The 14,614-nt window shown below is 39.3% G+C and overlaps 1 protein-coding gene across 2 annotated transcripts in view; it reads left to right on the forward strand.

Moving 5' to 3' along the window:
- The first annotated feature begins 1,001 nt into the window (after positions 1-1,001).
- Positions 1,002-14,614, forward strand: part of LOC117218121 (uncharacterized) — a 263,192-nt gene continuing 249,579 nt past the window's right edge. Inside the window, exons 1-16 of one of the 2 annotated variants that reach the window (XM_033466254.2) lie at positions 1,002-1,096; positions 2,076-2,508; positions 2,590-2,881; positions 2,968-3,234; positions 3,318-3,565; positions 3,646-3,846; positions 3,921-4,053; positions 4,136-4,308; positions 4,402-4,626; positions 4,717-5,049; positions 5,122-5,298; positions 5,377-5,901; positions 5,987-6,065; positions 6,151-6,261; positions 7,004-7,228; positions 7,313-7,374. In XM_033466254.2, coding sequence (XP_033322145.2) covers positions 1,048-1,096; positions 2,076-2,508; positions 2,590-2,881; positions 2,968-3,234; positions 3,318-3,565; positions 3,646-3,846; positions 3,921-4,053; positions 4,136-4,308; positions 4,402-4,626; positions 4,717-5,049; positions 5,122-5,298; positions 5,377-5,901; positions 5,987-6,065; positions 6,151-6,261; positions 7,004-7,228; positions 7,313-7,374 — 3,533 coding nt within the window. In that variant the 5' untranslated portion in view covers positions 1,002-1,047. The remainder of the gene's footprint in view (positions 1,097-2,075; positions 2,509-2,589; positions 2,882-2,967; positions 3,235-3,317; positions 3,566-3,645; positions 3,847-3,920; positions 4,054-4,135; positions 4,309-4,401; positions 4,627-4,716; positions 5,050-5,121; positions 5,299-5,376; positions 5,902-5,986; positions 6,066-6,150; positions 6,262-7,003; positions 7,229-7,312; positions 7,375-14,614) is intronic. The other variant, XM_033466255.2, reaches the window with a different exon arrangement.

Raw genomic sequence — 14,614 nt, forward strand, 5'->3', positions numbered from 1 at the left:
TTGTATATTTGTTTATTGAAAAGTTATTGTTTATTGATGAAATTGTCGCACGTGGAAGGTGAAGAAATTGGTTAGATGAAAAGAGCAATTCTTTGATAGGTAATACAGCACGTTTTATGCATTATTTCCGAATTATCGTGTTTTTAAAAGTCCCCAGCCTCTCGTAAAAGTCACTAGGCGTCTCAAAAAGTTTCCTGGATAATTCTCGAAAAGGATAAGTAAGCAATTAAAACTTATTGGTGAACAATTTTGGGCAATTAAAGAGCAATTTTTCTGAGCTATGTTTCATTAATATTCGTTAATATGGTGAATTAAGCTTCATACGGGTGCTGTAACTTTCAGTATCTCACTGTATGTATGCACTTTGTACTTTTCTTTGTGCTTTTCGAAACATTCATTTTGTGTATGAATCTAAGAATGAGATGAAATGATTTATTGTTCCCCGTACTAAGCCTTTAGTCAGTTATTATAAATTACAAATTATTTATTATCGAATTAATGTAATGTCCATTTTCAGTATTTTAGTATTTAGAAAATCGTTACATTAAGAATTGTACTTAATATATTCTCGTAATTTCATATTGGCGCGTCAAGAATTGCATGAATTTACTATTCGATGTCGTAAGATTTAATTAATGATTATGAAGTAATATCTTGTTCAATATTAATCATTTCTGATGTTTTAATACGTGTATTCTTATATCATGTTTATCATTATAAATAAATTATATGATATACAAGAGAATTATATTTACGAAGGAAAATTTTATAACAAATGTGTATACATATATAATATGTATATACACATTTTTCAAATTTTCGTTAGTGATGAAATTTGAGTATATAATTTTATTTTGAAAATCTAACAACTGAATTTCAAACGTATGTACTTTACATTTGTAAATAATAAAGTAAATGACATGTGTTTTAATTCTTCCTTTGTAGATTTGTTGATTATGAGTTTCATTTATCGACTGAATTATGATTAGAATGTATACAATCGTATTCCTTGATTTCATAAAAATTTTGATATGATTGTACTTCAATATGGCGAACCGCGACAAAGGACGCAGAAAGTGGGGAGAATTTTTACAAGGTATTTTAGAAAAAATAATATTACTGAATTATATAAACGTGTTAATTTACAATTCTATGATTTCACTTTGTGTATGTACAATTAATAAACATGTACATTTTATCGTAAATTTATGGAGTGTATTCACAGAACTAACCTCACCAAACAAGCTAACCTAAAATAGTGCAGGAATTATTATCTTGTGATATATTGTGAAATTTTACTACAGTAAGAAATAAACGTAGTATGATCAACATTTTCAATTGAACTGCTCTAGAAGATGTGAATTTACCTTAAACAGATATAGATTATATAACAATTACATCGAATTTTTAAGAATTGATAGGAACACTGTAGTTACTGTCAAGAGTGTCAACAACCACTATTGAGCTATTATACTTAACAAAGCATTATTTCTAATTAATGGAAATATTTGTGAATTAAGCGTACATAATGTTTTGTTAACTTTTGTAGAAGATACTTTCAATAATATATTTAGAAAAATGTTAAAAATACATATAGTTTACATGATAAATTCAACTACTTTTTAATGCTACTTGTAATAGAAATTATATGGTGACTCATATTTTTAATTCGTTTACAGAAATTTAATGTTTTCATTTCAATGAATCATAAAACTTTTGTGGGTTACAATTTTTATCGCAACTTAGTTTTCGTTATTTTGTAAGTAAATGCGATCATAAATGTAATGTTTTCTACATCTTTCCTCTAGAATATTTTTACCGTTTCAATATTAGTGTGTTAACAATTTTAAACATTAACTATAAATATGATCATTAATTAAATGTGGCTATTATATGTTATATTAACATGTTTTAAATTATGAGAATCATTGTTAACTATTTAATACTTAGAGGGGTTCCTATTGTCTTTTGTATTTTTGAAATACGATACTATTAAAATGTTATATGGTTATATATTTCTCCATGAGTAATAGTCTTAATTTGGTGTTTTAAGAAAGGAATTTACTAAATTTCAGATAATACAAAATCAGAAAAAGATAGATCAATAGGAATGCGTGGTGGAGGAAACAGAGCCCCCCAAGCTTTGTATAGGCCAGGAAGTGGACCTCTTCGTAAATCTGGAAGATCCACAGATGATTTAGAGAATGAGAACATCTCGCTGGAGACAACTAAACCAAGCTCCGTCCAACATCGTTTGAAGCAGTCACAACTGAACAGATCCAATCAAAGTTTTAATAATCCACCATCATCTCAAGTTGAACACGTAACAGAAAAATTGAATGATTTAAACGTTAACTACAGAACTACTACAGACATTGAACAGACACAAGGTTCTTCACAAAATAGTAATTTAGGAGATTCACGAAGGAAAAGCAAGAAACCGGAACAACAGCTGTATGTACCCAAAAAAGTAAAAGAAGCATTAGCTGAACAGGACATTTCGAATAGGTGAATTCTGTAAAAGTGTTTTTGTTTCATTGTTAACGAATAACTTGATAGTTATTAACAAATATTTTCTTTACCTTCCAGATCATCCAATCAAGGGGTTTGGGATCGAGATCAAGATAGAGAACACAGTGAAGACCGTGATTCTCATTCCAATCGCAGTCATAAAAGCGACAGTCATCATAATCGTGCAGGTGGTCGTGGTGGTCGAGACAATGATAATGGAAACAGAGGCAGAGATGATCATGGGAAAAGATATTCGGGAAATCGTCGAAATCGTCATGGCAATGAAAATGAAGAGCGTTGGCGATCTGATTCACCTCTATCTAATAGAAGCTTTGGAACTCGGAAAGATAATTCCCGTGAAGTTAGACAGGTTAGAAATAACTGTGATACTCTGATACGATATTTAAGGCTGTAGAATTTATATTTCTTTTCAATTGGCGATGATCATTCTTCTAGGGTTCAGAGCCACTTTTTGCAACAATGAATCATGTAAATGATTTCAATCGTACGAGGGATACACGCAGCGTAGAACCAGACAAATTTCAAGGCAAACCACCTTCAGGCAAATGGGGTGGTCCAAAAGATAGTTTACCCAAAAATATAAAAATAGAGCACTTACCACCACGGTTACAGAAAAAATATCTTATTGATAACGGTTTACCATTACCACCAAGCAATCCATCACCCGCAGAAGACTGGAATGGCAGTAGTATAACATTTCAGGTATATTTTATAGTATTTTGACCTTCGCGAAGATTATGTCAAATTTCTATTGAAGTTTTAAGACACAAGTATTCTTTCTAAAGGGATCAACAAGCTATAATTATCCACCTGCTATGCAACATTCACAAACTATGCAAAGTTTACCACCTTCTGGCCCATTACCTCCACAACCTAGCTGGTCTAATACAGTTCCGGCAAGAAGTAGAGGCAGAGGTAGACTCAGACCCGAAGAAATCGAAAGTTCAACAAACATCTTTAGGTGTGTTACACCTGATCAATATTCAGCTCCAAGTTCCCGGTCTCATACACCAAGTCAAGAATACATGCAAAGGTATATATACATTTCTTTACATTACTGATTTATAAGCATTTTTAGGGAACAAATTTTAAGTTTTTATGTACTTCGAAAAGTAGGTCTTACGATCGTCGTGGTAGCAACAGTACTATGTACACCAGTATGGAGAGTTTAAGTCGTGCTGACAGTTCAATGATGCTGCCACCACCGTCAGTATCACCTGTAACTTCAACATCTAGTGTGAACAAACGTCACAGTTCGCCCGATAGCCATCGTCGGGGAATGTCACCACCGCCAACTTTCCATCGTCCTCAAACGTAATGATTTTTTTTAAAGTGATCCTTTAATTTGTCACATTTTTTGCTCATTATTAGTTCATTTATTTTTTAAGGCAACGACAAAATAACAGTGCACTTGACCGTAATACAGCATCGGAAAAGAAAAATAATCCGCAAAATTTAAGCATTAGTCCATCAAAAAGTGAATCCCTCAATACTGGCTCAAATACAGCTGATCATGTATTTGTAAGTATCTTCGGTAAAGAAATATATATATGTATAATTAATATTGACATAAGCATCATATGTGAATAATAATAATATTTAGGATTGGAATGAGGAGGTTGAGTTGCATGAAAAATTGGAAGCTGAACGCGCAAGTCGTAGTTCTTCTGTATTAAGTTTGCGTGAAAACGTTAACATGTCTGGAAATGAAACTACAACTAGCAATCACAGCCGACGTAAAAAAAGAAAGCGTGAAAAACGACACGCAGCAGATCGGTAAGGGTGCTTTCTCAGACTTCTGAATACAAATATTTCGTAATTATTACTTTTACATAGAGTATTAAATGTAATGTTTCGAATATATTGTAGGAGCAGCAGCAGGGATAAAGCTCGAGTTAATAGCCGTGATCGGCAAAATAATCAACAGAACAGAGAAAATGATAACTACAACAACAATCAAAAGAACAATAATAGTAGTAGAAGATATGATCACAGAAGGCATCATCGCAATATTATACAACATAGCCGAGAATCTAGCAAAGATAGAAATTATCGTAGTAGTAGTAGAAATTTTGATGATCTTCACAGACATAGGTAAAAACTACTTTACTAAATGTGCAGTTTTCATGGTAGATACACGTTACAATTAGAAATTTATTCTTCACTCGTTATACATATTTTTAGAACATCTGATCGATACTTGGATGAAAATTGGAGAACCGGAAGGAAAATGTCTGCTTGCGAGTCCGACGACGGACGACACACACCAAATGTTGCTTCTCATTCTGCCCCTTTAACAAATACTACTTTGAACTTACCATCGCACCAAACATCTACTGGTTATAGCAACTCTCAGCAACCAGGCGTATTGGTATTACCAGATACTAACCAATCGCCGCCCAATCAGTCCGGTTCAAGACAGCAAGGGCTGCAGCAACAGAGGACACTATTTAATCATAACAATCCCAATAAACCTATTGTGGTTCCTTCGCCCAGTAGCAGGGCAACAGTACAAAGGTAAAGATAATTTTGTACTTTCTTCTTATTTCTATGTCGTTTTCTGTGTTTAATAAAAATGTTCGTTTACAGAGAGAATGATAGCTCAACACAAAGTTCCACTGTCCCTGTGTTCCAATCTCATGGAGGCATAACTTCACCACATCATAGTTTTCAAGGAGCACACTTGGACGGTGTACCACCCCCATACATGCCGAATGACCAATTTGCAAGTACAAGACCTTCGTGGTACGATCCATACTCGGATAGGTATGTGAAAGTGATAAGATATACTATAGATTAAAACTGGAAATGAAACATTTTACCAATACAATCTTTCTCTGATAGTTTCCGATCAGCCAAGAATCCTTACTTACTTCTGGACATAGAACGTGCTGATTTAGAGTTACAGTGGATATTGAGTTCTGGCGGGTTCACTACAAACTGGGAAAGAGTTTTATACATAAGGCATTTCTTGCAAGAAAGTTTGAAAACTTTACTTGAAACTGACATCAAGTTTTGTCAAGCCGAGAATGTTGAGCAACACTTTTGGAAGATACTTTTTTATAACATGATCGAAATGCTTCGGAAGGGTATGCCGAAAGAAAGTTCTGAAGGTCGGGAGCATTACAAAAAAATGATGCTGAAGATCATCGACGAAGGCACTGTATACTTGGAAAGTTTGCTGACTGTTCTTGAGAGCAAATACGAATTTAAATTGGACATGTTTCTTGCATCATCAACTTTGCCTAAAGGCCTTGGAATCTTGGGCTTAGCGTTAGTAAGCGCGCAGAAAATATACTTATTTTTAGGTGACTTGGCCAGATATCGAGAACAAGCAAATGAAACGAATAATTATGGAAAGTCTAGGCAGTAAGTGTCGATGAATGTACATTAAACTTTTCCGCTCGAATTTCGGTTCTGAGTTCAAATTAAATTTCACATTATTCTTTCTTAGGTGGTATTTGAAAGCGCAACAACTTAATCCAAAGAATGGAAGGCCCTACAATCAACTTGCCTTATTAGCTCATTATGCAGTAAATATCACAAACTGATAGTTAAATGTGTAATTATAAAAATTAAAACAATTGCAGGAATTCAAATATCAATTTTTTTTTTTAGCGACGAAAATTGGATGCAGTATATTATTATATGAGGTCTCTCATGGCATCTAATCCGTTTCAATCTGCGAGGGAGAGTTTAATAGGACTTTTCGATGAAAACAGGAAAAAGGTACAGTAAACGTACAGACAATTTTCGAATATGGTTGTATTGATACTAACTTTAATAATATTTTGATTCTGTTTTGCTGCCAGTATCTACATTATGTAAGTAAATTTCGATACTTGGTGTGACTTCCTTAGACATCTTAACCGAAGCTTAGATCAGTTCCTTCATCTACGTGCTGCTTAATGTGTACTATTTATTTTGTACAAATAGACTTTTTTCCATCAATTTTCTCGCGCAACATGGATCTCTCCGCACGCTTATAGTTGAACATATTACATGTATATTTCCCAGATAGCAATAATGATCAGAAGGAGAATCCTGCTATGCTTGAATGAAATTGATTCATAGCACAATCTTAAATGGTAATACCCCCGGCGTAAATTAGTTCTTACAAAAAGAAACATAGAACCATAGTTGAGAAGTTAGTACGCTGCATACTGCTAGATCGTTAGCTGTAAACTAATGCACCGTCTCTACTAGTTATCAGCACTACATTGCACAAAATGTTAGCATGCAACTTTTATACATAGTCGCCAATAAAAAAAGGTACAAACATTTTCCAATGTACAATGTCTGCATCTTAGTATGTGAGAGATTTTAGGGGTCATTGCATTACGGATATTAGATCCTGTAAAAAAGAACTAATAGAACGACCTCTCATTTACGTTATGCACCATGCTGTTCTCAATAAAACCAGGGGTACGGTGGTTTTTCTTGAAATTGATTGTGTCATCTGTTCCAATAGTATGAGTCAACCGAACGGAAGCGAAAAGAAGAGAGGGAGTGGAAGGAAAGGGCCAGAATGAAAGAGAAAGAAGGAGCAAACAATGTCGGGGGTGGATTGAGAAGAGAAATTTGGGTTCATCCTGGTGGTAGACGAGTTCGTCGTACAACTACCGCAGCCACTGCCAATGAAGCGAGATTGTCTCACAGTGATTTAGAAGACTTGGCGCAACTAAGTAGCGTCGAGGTACGGAAATTGTCTAAATATTACGATTTCTGTGATTTTCTTCTCAATTAATAACATTATCAACACACGTCATTGTACTTCCAGGTGAATAAGAGGTTCGTCACGTCTTATCTACATGTTCATGGAAAGCTGATTACCAAGATAGGGTAAGTTACTTTTACTACAACTTTATACGTTATTGAAAAATATAAGAAAGACGGGCATCTCAATACTCTCTCGGGAGAAAGAACACGTTTCTGTATCTGGTGGAACGGGGGGCTATTTGAACCAACCATAAATGTATTTCGTACATGAAGTCCAGCGGATAAATTGTTACGTAGGAACTTCTGAGATACGAAAATGTATTGGAAACAAAATCTCCTCGTTCTATCGGTGTCCGTGCGACACTTAACTCGGAGGGAACGATGTGCAACTCTCAGCCATGTTTCCACTGAACAGCACATTTGCGCGGAGACCGATGAATCGCTGGTAACTGTTATGTTTCCTTGTGTAAATACCTGCGGAGGTCGCGCGCACTGTTGGTTTAACGCGTTTCCGTGAAGCATCAGCGTTTTTGTTACCTGGCAAATTGTGGTGCTGTAAAGTTGACAACTTCAGAATATTCTCCAAACGAATTTTCGTTATCTAAATGAAAATATTTCTTTATTGAACTGCTACATAAAAGTATCCCAATCTAATTTGGCATCGTAGGATTTTTGAAAGAAAGAAATTGATTTCTCCAGCACCAAAGTTCTAAAAATACGTGCACACATTTATTACATGTATAGGTCTTCGCATAGAATTTTTTAACGCGGTATTTGTGTAGTACAAGTGGTCATCTATATTTAGTGCATAAAAGCTTGATCCTATATGTCATTAGTTCGCCCAAGAAACCTTGCTCGCTATATGCTCGCATTACGTCAGGACATTACCGTGTTCTCTCGTTTATTATGCAAGCAAAGTTCTAATGGTTCCCAGCTGGGCTATAACGGGGAATTCGTAACTCAAAGGGTTCACGGCGTGTGTAACTTTGCTGGCTATATAGGTCTCGGTTCTATTATTAATTGCACCATTGAGATTTTAGTGCTGCCGATACGTTACGTTGCGTTTACTTCGGTAGCTTTACGACAGAATTATCGATCCCGCCAACAATGCCACCGAAAGAACATCAATTTTTCATTCCGTCTTCATGATAAATTGGTTTTTCGTTTTCCGACAGAATCTCGTTCACGAGTCTGCATCGTTTATTTACGAATTCGGCCAATATTAAACAAGTCCCGGAGGACTTTCTAAAATTAGTCCCGCAATTAATCACCCCGCAGGAAGATCGTTCGTTGCATCTCCATCAATTTTCTTTCTTGTCCCGCGTCTCGACGCGCTTATCCGTGGTCTTCTTATAAGGGGAAAGGTCGCTCATAGACAAGGTGAACTGCTCCAAAAATATTCCACGGTAATTAGCGGCGGGCAATTAACAGTCGCAGAATTACGAGCGCGCGACGCCGCGGTTGAGGCCCGGTCATCTTTTATCCATTAAATTTGATTGCTTGGTCGCCTCGGCGAGTTTCATCGGTTTGCTTGTTTACTGAATCGTTACCGTGGCAGAACAAATAAAAAGGCGGATCCGGCCGATCGAAGGTCGCGCCGTGAATCAAGCCCCAGCATCTCTCTCTCTCTCTCTTTCTCTCGTATAATGCAAACGTAAATACGTAACACGGTTGCCAATGCATTATATCGCCTCGCATTGCATAATGATGGATTATTCTTCTTAGCCGGATCAGAAACCGTTCGCAGCCTTGCCCCCTCGAGATTGCTTCCGCTGCATCCCGGTGCACTTGCGTCGGCCTGCATTGATTTCTGCCTTGTTCGAAACGGTTTCGTGAAACGGCCTCGATCAATCACTCCTCGATACTCAATTAATACCGTACGTCGTGTGCACCGCCAGCGTCTTTGAATCCCATATCGAATCACATTGTTCACGAGCTATCATCCGACTCGTCTAATTTTGCGAAATCTTTCTTTGTTATTTTTAACAATAAGGAAACAGAGTGGTTGTAACACGCGATGTTCCATCGCGATAACTACAAGTGAATTTTAATCGACGGCATGATTGTTATTACTTCGTGGAGACAATAGTGGACAATTTTGCTCGACCATTACACGCTCTTGGCAAATTAAGCACATAGTTAATGAATATTTCGAACACAGAAACGGCTGGATCGCTTGGATAACTTTCTTTCGAATAATCTGTGCGCGTGAAACGCGATTAACAGTTTACAGGCGCGAAAGGTTTGCAAATAAGATCGCAAATAAAATTTCACCAAAATCGGAACGACCGTTGCAAATTGATAGTTGCCCTAATCGTTTAGCCGGTATCTTTCTCGCGTGCCTTTTGCAATGTGGCTGGAAATCGATACTGGTTTTCCTGAATGTAATATTCGAGTCTGCGGATTTTGCAAGCCAATATTACGAGTACCATAAAAGCGTCTTAGTATGAAATAAAGACCAAGTATACTCTCGACGTATCACCCCGTTTCCTCCAGCAGCGTATCGACGGTATTCCGCAGAATACAACGGGGTCGGGTATGTTTCCAAAAAGGACGTAATAAAAGTGAAGAGAAATAAAAAAACGGGCGGGGGGAGTAAAACGATATGTGATGTATGCTAATAGTACTAATAGAGTCTCGTCCTCGGTGTATACTCGTTGCAGAAAGGTTCAGTCGTTCCCACGTGTGAAAAACGAGCCTTACAGGTTCGCTGGTAGCAAAGAAAGAAAGAGCGAGAGAGAGAGAGAGAGAGAGAGAGAGCCAGGCACAGGCTGGACTCAGTGCGGTCAACAGGCGCTTTACGATTAGCAATCCATTGCGCACATAATCATAATGAAATGTATCCTCTCCGACTCCTTTTTAGCCTTCTCGCTCTTTTTTCTCTGTCGTTTCCCTCTTCTTCCCTCGCGCGATCCATCGGCTGGCCCGAGCCTCCGTTTTCTTCGTTTCTGCCGGGCAGGGCCCGACTCGGCCCGTCTCGGCCCGGCCCAGTCCAGCTCGTGATCTCTAGAACCCTGTCGAGCTCGCCGTGTGGCCACGCACGCCGGCACGTAACTTCGTGTTTTCTTGCACGGCGGTAAAAATGTTAATTGACAATTGCGTGGCGCCACCGGCCACCGTCTCGTCCCATTCTCGGCCAGGACCTGCGCCTCGGATGCCGCTGCTTGTAGCGATGGGACCAAATCCTGTTGCTGGAACAAGTCTTCAAGCTTGTTCACACCTTGACCCAACGATGTACGGAGTTCCATGAAATCGAAGCACCGTAGAATCTCGACTATCTAGACTAAGTAGAGTAACATGAACGTTCGGATAATAGAAATTTGCTATTACAGTGACAGATCTCATCTTTATTGACACGTACAATAAATGATATTTGCATATGAATCGACTTGGATTCGGCGGATCGCATACGAAACGCGTTTGGGTAATACGAAATTTTAACCCTTTGCACTCGAAGCTATTTTAACCGTAAACCTAAAATAATTTTTCCGGCTTATAGTATTTCTATTTTATATGACAAAGTGCATTTTGAAATGCGTATGAAATTGAGTCTTGAGGTGACTCGTATAATAGTTACACTTTTAACAATTTTTTAAATGTAAACTTTGTTAATGTAAAAATTAGCTTGGAATATGCTACAACAATTTTAGCGGTGCCTCAGAGTGACCACTCGAGTGCAAAGGGATTAGATAATTACGATCCTTCTGTAATCTGCCCGTCCTCGCGTTTTCGACCGAGTATCCGTCCACTTTTTGGACATTATCGCATTAGTTTATGGTTCAACAGTGTTCAACAGTTCTACGCAAAGAATCTCGAAGAGTACAATTTCAAAGTGACCTACCCATCTGATCGTCAACGAAGGGTTGAGAAATGAAAAATTCGAAAGTCTGGAAGTCTCGTATTTATTTTGAATCCCATGGCTCATTTGCGAGGAGAGTCGAACGCTTCTATTTTATTAATGGCTCAGGCTTGGCGTCTTTAAAAGGTAGCTTTCCGGAGGCGTTCTACACTGGCAAAATCGAGTCAACAAACTCTGTTGGTCCACCACTTACAGCTCTGCAAGATAAACTGTTCTCCCACGAGGAAAAGCAGTCTCCGCGGTTTTCTCGAAAAGATATCCCCCAAACTGTACGCGCGGAACAGATGTTCCCCGCCCTGGGAACGCTATGGATTTCCCTGGGGCTTCGGGGTAAATATCATTAGAAAAAGGGACTCTCTTGCGAGTTCTTCGTAATCGCAATAGCGGTTGCTAGATTCGTTTTATTCGGTGGCTGTGATGCGACCAAATCGTACATGCTTGTCTTCGTCGGTCATTAGCTTCAAAGAATTCTTCGTTTATTATTTATGTGCAATAAATATATTTTCGCAAGATGGAGGAACTGATTCGTCTACGCTCAATGATCCAGAAGTCGACTAGTCCAGATTTACAGCTAACTATCCTTTTTCTATCGAATTTTGAAGTCAGCTGAATATCGCTGCCTTCGTCAGTCATTAGCTTCAAATAATTCTTCGTTTATTATTTATGTGCAATAAATATATTTTCGCAAGATGGAGGAACTGATTCGTCTACGCTCAATGATCCAGAAGTCGACTAGTCCAGATTTACAGCTAACTATCCTTTTTCTATCGAATTTTGAAGTCAGCTGAATATTGCTGCCTTCGTCAGTCATTAGCTTCAAATAATTCTTCGTTTATTATTTATATGCAATAAATATATTTTCGCAAGATGGAGGAACTGATTCGTCTACGCTCAATGATCCAGAAGTCGACTAGTCCAGATTTACAGCTAACTATCCTTTTTCTATCGAATTTTGAAGTCAGCTGAATATTGCTGTCTTCGTCAGTCATTAGCTTCAAATAATTCTTCGTTTATTATTTATATGCAATAAATATATTTTCGCAAGATGGAGGAACTGATTCGTCTACGCTCAATGACCTAATAGTCGATTGGTCCAGACTTACAGCTAACTATCTTTTTTCTATAGAATTTTGAAGTCAGTTGAATATTGCCGTCTTCGTCAGTCATTAGCTTCAAATAATTCTTCGCTTATTATTTATGTGCAATAAATATATTTTCGCAAGATGGAGGAACTGATTCGTCTACGCTCAATGACCTAATAGTCGATTGGTCCAGACTTACAGCTAACTATCTTTTTTCTATAGAATTTTGAAGTCAGTTGAATATTGCTGCCTTCGTCAGTCATTAGCTTCAAATAATTCTTCGTTTATTATTTATGTGCAATAAATATATTTTCGCAAGATGGAGGAACTGATTCGTCTACGCTAAATGATCCAGAAGTCGACTGGTCCAGACTTACAACTAACTATCTTTTTTCTATCGAATTTTGAAGTCAGCTGAAAATATTGCAGCTGGTTTCATCAGTTTCACCATTTTGGAATTCACGATTTAGAAGCTCGAATATCCGCGCGACGTGCAAAGATGTCGAACTCAATCCCATCGCTAGCTACGCGTCATCCTCCTCCGTGTACCCGGTGTCTTGGTAGGTAACGACCTTGCGGATACCTTGCAGGTACGTTTAATTGTAGCGCGGCTGAGTCCGCGACGCGTCATACCAGATAGTCGTAAAATCGGTATCGATATATACTCGGCATCGGATCGTTGCCGGGATTTATGGTCGCGGCCACGCAAAAAGGTGTTCCCTTATAGTTCTCGCTGTTCGGCCCGGTGATTTATTCGCGCCGCGCAGCCGGTTCTTGACGGAATTTATCGGTCGTCGCTCGTTTCGCTTCGATCGGACTGTTCGCTGTCTGAAAAGAGTCTCGGATCCGTCCGTTGCCGCCGGTTTGCTCCTTTTGCAGCCGCCGTCCCTTGATGCCTCCTGACGCGGCTTTTTGAATGCTCCCCGAGTTTTCTGATTTATGGAACCGTCAGGTGTCGGCCGCGAGATCATTTCGCGAATGCCCCGAACAGCGGCGGGGCTAAATCATCCTTCAAATTCAGATGACTCCGTGAAATTGAATTCGCGAACCCGTAATTGCAATTAACACGTTCGCCGACGTGCACGAAGCGTGGTACAGTAATGTCTCCCTAATTGACGCACAGATTGTGCAGAAAATTGCAGCTCGTTTTTATAGTTGTCGACGATTTGTGACTATAAAAATGAATCGCAAGGATCGAATAATCGTGTCTTATCTTCCTAAATTGTCCATTCTTGTGGACAATCCGAGCATCAGTTAGAGAGACATTACCGTATCTCGTGAAATCGAGGCGACGCCGTCGACGAAACGGCACCGGGAAGCTGGAATTTATCTTTGGAATTATCTATTGAAATATTTTCGTTGGTAAACATATTGATTTATCGAAATAACTACGTCACGATACGAATTTTCTGCGAATCCTCGTTGAAGAAAACCCTTCGCTACTCTCGACAGTTATCTTTACCTTCGATGTTGCTGCTATTTCCTCAGAACTCAGTCGCGTTCGTTGCATACAAAATTTGAAACAGTATCTTCCGCGGATTCGTGTCGCTCCCCTCGATTCCAAAAACGCGTGCCACCGCCACGGCAGCATAAAGACGAAATCGCGGCGTTCGGGAAACGCGTCGACGTCGCATTTCCATGCTGTCTCGTTAGCCAGTTCGAACCGCGGCTGAATCCACAGTTCGGCTAAAACTTTTCAATTTACCCTCGCAGGTTCCGTGCGCATAATTGGTTTCGCGATGCAGGAAGTGAAAAGAGAGAAGGCGCGCTCGCGAGAGAAAGAGAGAGAGAGAGAAAGAGTGAGAGAGAAGGAGAGAAGGAGTGAGAGAGAAGGAGAGGAAGAGTGAGAGAGAAGGAGCGAAAGAGTGAGAGAGAAGGAGAGGAAGAGTGAGAGAGAAGGAGCGAAACAGAGTGAGAGAGAAGGAGAGGAAGAGTGAGAGAGGAGCGAAAGAGTGAGAGAGAAGGAGAGAAAGAGTGAGAGAGAAGGAGAGAAAGAGTGAGAGAAAGAGAGGGAGCAATGGGTGGAGCAGGCAGGGTAGCGTGGATCGGACGAGGGGGGCATGTAGGAAGGGATGTCAGTTCGCCGGGTTCCCTAGAATATACTTACGGATCTATAATTGGAATTGGTAGTGAACTGGTGCCATTGGTTAGGTGGTTGTTACCGCGCGATACGTGCGTGGCATAGACACGCGTGTAGACCGTGTCCTCCAGGGGGAGAGAAAAGGAGGTGACTAAGGGTTCCGTGGGGGGATAGGACGGGTGGGGAGGGTAGGAAGGTAGGGTCCCCTAGCAGTTAGACCCCGCAGGCCTCTTCGGGCTGTCCGACGGTGTTGCTATGTTGCGTTGTTGCTGCGAGTGCCGTAATGGATTTGGCTCATTACTGACCGAGCATCGTCCTGCTCCTTTGAGTTATATGCTCTCA

This window comes from Megalopta genalis, chromosome 1 (assembly GCF_051020955.1).
Source record: "Megalopta genalis isolate 19385.01 chromosome 1, iyMegGena1_principal, whole genome shotgun sequence".
Classification (NCBI taxonomy): domain Eukaryota; kingdom Metazoa; phylum Arthropoda; class Insecta; order Hymenoptera; family Halictidae; genus Megalopta; species Megalopta genalis.